At 50.3% G+C, this 5,219-nt stretch overlaps 1 protein-coding gene across 2 annotated transcripts; it reads left to right on the forward strand.

Moving 5' to 3' along the window:
* Positions 1 to 1,101: 1,101 nt before the first annotated feature.
* Hey1 (hes related family bHLH transcription factor with YRPW motif 1) lies at positions 1,102 to 5,007 on the forward strand. 2 transcript variants are annotated; one of them, XM_027949545.2, is made up of 5 exons: positions 1,102 to 1,386; positions 1,647 to 1,722; positions 1,859 to 1,954; positions 2,262 to 2,343; positions 3,229 to 5,007. In XM_027949545.2, exons 1-5 carry the CDS (start codon positions 1,298 to 1,300, stop codon positions 3,810 to 3,812), a joined length of 927 nt encoding a protein of 308 aa, XP_027805346.1. In that variant the 5' UTR covers positions 1,102 to 1,297; the 3' UTR covers positions 3,813 to 5,007. The 2 variants fall into 2 exon arrangements, with proteins under 2 accessions (XP_027805346.1, XP_027805354.1); XM_027949553.2 differs by having other exon boundaries at positions 1,103 to 1,386; positions 1,859 to 1,942.
* Positions 5,008 to 5,219: the final 212 nt, after the last annotated feature.

Consider the following 5,219-nt stretch of genomic DNA (forward strand, 5'->3'; position numbering starts at 1 on the left):
GTCGCCGGCTGAGAGGATCTGGCCGCCAACGCGGGGCGGGGAGGCGGGGTGAGGGTTGGGGGGAAACCAACATGATGAATATCCCCAGGGACTCACCCCTCCCGGACTTAGCCTACAAAACAAGCGCTCCACTTCCCCGGAAATTAGATGCATAAAGGAGTTCATTCCATGCTGGAGGCTGGAAAGCCCTTGCAGAAGCCTCTCGCTACACTGGCGGGCTCAGTCCCCAGAAACGGAAGAACATCCCCCAAACCACGTCCTGCTCCTCCATGTGACTAGCCTCTGGGCTGGTAGCCACAAAGGACGTGCCCGGGGCACAAGAGACACCTCTCTGGGTTTCCTGCTGGTTCCACGGAGCGACCAGCGAGAGGCCCCGCCAGGTGCACCCAGCCGGGCCCGGCCAAGAGCGCGCGCCTCCAGCCGCGGAGCACTGGCGGCTACGCAGCCGAGATTTACGGCGGCTCAGGGCGGTGGCTTCCGGGGCCGGCCGGCGCCCAGGCTCCGATTACAGGTTCACACGGGGAGCCCAGCCCGCGGCCGCTCAGTCCGGGCGGCGCGCCCTAGCACAGCCTCGCTCCCCCGCCTGGCCATTCTTCTCCATTCATGCGGACGCCCAGCGCCGCCGCCGCCGCCGCCAGCGCGGCCGCCGTCGCCGTCGCCAGCAGCCCGGATTGGCTGGCGGCCGGGGCGCCGGCACTTTCCCACGGCCCGCGGCGCGTGCGGCTCACCGGCGGCGCTGCAGGCGCGGCCCTGGCGCGCGGCCAGGCCAATCGGGGCGCGCGGGGCGGGGCGGGGCCGCGGCTGCCGGCGGGCTTGTGTCCCGACCCGGCCTCCCGCGCCTCCTCGCCGCCGGCCCACCGCCGCCTGCACCTCCTCCTTCCCCACAAGTGGAGGCCAGGCAGAGCCCCCGCGGAGCCGACGCACCGCCGCCGGGCAGGGGCGGGCGCGGGGGCGGAGGCGCTGTCCGCCCTCGCCCTCAGTCTCGCCCCCGCCCCTCCCCTGAGCATCTGCCACTCAGCGGAGAAAGAAGCTGGATTGGCTGGAGGGAGGCGGTTGCCCGGGAGCCTCGGCCCCGCCCCTCCGCCCCCTCACCGCCTTCCCTACGCCCCCGCCCTCCCTAGGGCCCTGGGAAGGGGCTCAGCGTGGGAAAGGGATGGTTGAGTTTTAACCGGAGGCAGAGCGTGAGCGGGATCAGTGTGTGCTGAACGCGAGCAGCCGAGCGCTTAGAGGCGCCGCGGTTGTTAACTCCTCCCTGCCCACTGCGTCGACCCTCCCCTGAAGCCCCAGCGCAGCCAGCATGAAGCGAGCTCACCCCGAGTACAGCTCCTCGGATAGCGAGCTGGACGAGACCATAGAGGTGGAGAAGGAGAGTGCGGACGAGAATGGGTAATTTGGAGACGGTTGAGCTGGGCCAGAGAGGGAGGAGAGACTGGCAGCGGTGACAGCGGGCGAGGGTTCAGGAGCTGCTGCTCTGAGCCGACCTGTGCGCGTCGCAGGCTGGCCGCTGCCGGTGGCGAGGGACCCTCGAGTCACCTTCAAGTCCAATTTGCCAAAACAGTCTGAGTGCAAGGAGGGCTTGGGGCGATCCTTAGATCATCTCCACTCGCTTAACGGCTATTCTCCCCCGCAACCCCCTTTCCTTTCAGAAACTTGAGTTCGGCTTTAGGTTCCATGTCCCCAACTACATCTTCCCAGATCTTGGCCAGGAAAAGACGGAGAGGCGTGAGTTTTAAATTTTATTTTGAACGAATGCTCCTCTTTTTAAATTTTGTTATTAACAGAAAGAATCACATTTCTTCTCTTTGAAATTTGCAGTCATCATGGAAATGTCCTTCTTTGTTTTGCCTGCTTCCCACAGATCATTGAGAAGCGCCGACGAGACCGGATCAATAACAGTTTGTCTGAGCTAAGGAGGCTGGTACCCAGTGCTTTTGAGAAGCAGGTAATGGAGAAAGTAGGTAGAGTTATCAGTATAGCTATCTGCGCCTTCTGACTCCTTCCCCCATAAATCTGAACCTTATTCATGTCTTGGAAAATAGTCGTGTTGCTTATGTCTCGATGAATTCATACAGATTTTCCAACGGATTTTGTGAAGACAACTCATTTGCTTTAGTCCACACTTGTTGATTTACAGAGAAAGAGTAACATATATTATATAACATGAGATATTATATAATATGTATATGTGTGTGCGTGTGTGTTATATGTTTTCCACTAAAGGCACTCGTGCCAAATCAGTCTTTTGTCATTCTCTTCTTTAGGGATCTGCTAAGCTAGAAAAAGCTGAGATCTTACAGATGACCGTGGATCACCTGAAAATGCTGCACACGGCAGGAGGGAAAGGTACTTCTTATTAGTCCTGGGGGCCTCTATCTGGTCAGGGTACAGGGAACAGTAGGCATAGTCCAGGATTGGTGCAGTTCCTGCCTACTTTTTCTCTGGGGGTGGGCAGAGAAGGGTGTGTGGTGTGTGCGCTTGCCTGTTAGTATGACTTCAATTGAACATCTGATTTTCTCCATTAAATATATTACCTCAGCCCTTTGCAAAGTCTCTGAGATCCTCCAAAGTTTTGACAGCCCTGATTCAGATATCTGCCACATTTGTCCATTGCAATTTTGAGAAAAAGATTGAGAAATAGCATGCACACACACGTACATTTATTCTTAATTTCGTACATAGGATTTTTATTGTTATTATTATTAAAGAGCTGACACATCACATCCAGGATAGAAACCTGTTGTGGTTTAGTAGAGAAAAACCTAACAGAGGGTGGGAGACCAAGGTCTGTGGGTCGGTCTCCTCTGTCTCCAGCCTGGAAAATGCTTTACTGAGGACCAAGTGCCTAAAAGCTCCACGATGATAACTTACATCTGTGTGTCTAATGAATTTCACTGCTCTGTGGTTTCTCTGTCCTTGATGTATTTTTTGTTGTTGTTGAGGGAAAACATTAAAGGAATGAGCATAGTTTCATCTGCTGGTAGGGTATAATTCCAATTTGTGCTCAGCAGCTCCTAATTGGACTTTGAACTTGCATTAGCAAATACATTCTACTCATGTTGATTAATGCAAAGATTTTTGGTCAGCTCCAGAGTATTTGGGTTTGCAGGAGAACCCCTGTGACTGTTCTGTTTTCAAGACTAGGTATTTGCCAGAAAAGACTGCCTTTGGGGAGGAAGAAAGGCGGGTAATGAGCAAAACCCTGAGTTTTTTCTTTTGTTCTTTTCTCAGGTTATTTTGACGCACATGCCCTAGCTATGGACTATCGGAGTTTGGGGTTTCGGGAATGCCTGGCGGAAGTTGCCCGTTACCTGAGCATCATTGAAGGACTAGATGCCTCTGACCCGCTTCGCGTTCGACTGGTCTCACATCTCAACAACTACGCCTCCCAACGGGAAGCTGCGAGTGGCGCCCACGCGGGCCTTGGACACATTCCCTGGGGGAGCGCCTTCGGACATCATCCACACATCGCGCACCCGCTGTTGCTGCCCCAGAACAGCCACGGCAGCGCTGGCACCACTGCATCGCCCACGGAACCACACCACCAGGGCAGGTTGGCCTCGGCACATGCGGAGGCGCCTGCTTTGCGAGCGCCCCCTACTGGCGGCCTTGGACCGGTTCTTCCCGTGGTCACCTCTGCCTCCAAACTCTCACCGCCTCTGCTGTCCTCAGTAGCCTCGCTGTCTGCCTTCCCCTTCTCCTTTGGCTCCTTCCATTTACTCTCTCCCAATGCACTGAGCCCTTCGGCACCCACGCAGGCGGCAAACCTTGGCAAGCCCTATAGACCTTGGGGGACGGAGATCGGAGCTTTTTAAAGAACTGATGCTATAAAAAAAAAAAAAGAGGGAGGGGAAAACTTAAAATCCCAGCTGAGCTGGACTGTTGCCAACATCACCTTAAAGTCGTCAGTAAAAGTAAAAAGGAAAAAGGTACACTTTCAGATAAAATTTTTTAAAGACTAAAGGTTTGTTGGTTTACTTTTTTCTTTTTAATTTTTTTATCATGTCATATATTGGCAGTTTAAAAAAAACTAGTTGTTAATTTTTGTTTAAAACATTTAATTGAGATAGTACAAACCTATTCTTTGTGATAGGTTTTTACTGTGTCTAATTTACTTTGTAAACCTATCTAAGAATGATTCCATTTTGCCTCAGAGTTTTAGGAATCATAAACTTTAGTGTTTTTGGTCTGTTTTTCTCCTTGTATAGTTGCAGTCTGATTTTAGAATTAATTTTTTCAAACCACTATGCTCAATGTTAACATGATTCTGTTTGTTAATATTTTGAGAGATTAAGGTGTATGAATAATATTCTTTGTGTGTAGGGGGAACTATATTGAATTTTATATTTCCAAACAAAGCGTTGACAAATCAGATGATTAGCTTTATCCAAGAAAGAAGACTAGTTAATTCTCTGCCTCCTCAGCAGTCAGTTGGATATACATACTATCAGTGACCCTGAATCCACTGAACCAAGTGCCATTGTCTGCTAGAACTTGCCCTTCTGGCAATTCAGGACTAGGAGACAGCCACTGGTGGGTTAGGGCCCCATTGGGAGTGTTGGAGAGGAAACTGAAGACAATTGCATAGAATATGCCTGCATTTACCAGCCCCAAGCAATGCAATGAATTTTTAATCCCACGGATCTCAAATTCTTAAGTGTTAACCTGGATAAGTGATCACGTGTGCAAGTGGTCAATTGACTAGTACAGTGGAACCTGCTAAATGTATGACCTAATTTTTCTGGAGCTGCTGTGTTTTTTTGAACTGATTTTTTTTTTTTTTTTTATGTTGTGTTTCCTTTTGGTGCATGGAAATGTGGTTGTTGAGATATTTAAAGGGGCTTTGCTGCCTTCTTCTCTTTGGTTTATTTAATCTGATTTGGGCTATAAATGTATCATTTTACAGGTTTATTCCTTTAGCAGGTGTAGTTTCAACAACCTCCACTGAACTGGGTTTGACCTCTGTTGTACTGATGTGTTGTGACTAAATAAAAAACAAAGAACAAAGTATTCTGCTGTGTATGTCTTACATTCCTTGGCCTTTCCCTCTATAGGCTAAGAAAAGACAAAAATTCTTTTATTTTTTCCTTTCAATCGATTTTCATATATTTACCAATTTCATTACTCTTGGAATTCTAAACTGCAAATTCAAGTTTTGAATAACGTGACTTCCTTACAATGTAGAGCTTTGGCATGCCCCCCACCCCTCAACAAGGGAACAT

This window comes from Marmota flaviventris, chromosome 15 (assembly GCF_047511675.1).
Source record: "Marmota flaviventris isolate mMarFla1 chromosome 15, mMarFla1.hap1, whole genome shotgun sequence".
In the NCBI taxonomy this organism is placed as follows: Eukaryota; Metazoa; Chordata; class Mammalia; order Rodentia; family Sciuridae; genus Marmota; species Marmota flaviventris.

Excerpts from the sequence above, each read along its gene's own strand:
- Hey1 (XM_027949545.2), top strand. The coding sequence starts at position 1,298 with ATGAAGCGAGCTCACCCCGAGTACAGCTCCTCGGATAGCGAGCTGGAC. Across the intron at positions 1,723-1,858 it reads CCAGGAAAAGACGGAGAGGC|ATCATTGAGAAGCGCCGACG; the intron begins GTGAGTTTTAAA and ends TGCTTCCCACAG. Across the intron at positions 2,344-3,228 it reads GCACACGGCAGGAGGGAAAG|GTTATTTTGACGCACATGCC; the intron begins GTACTTCTTATT and ends TTCTTTTCTCAG.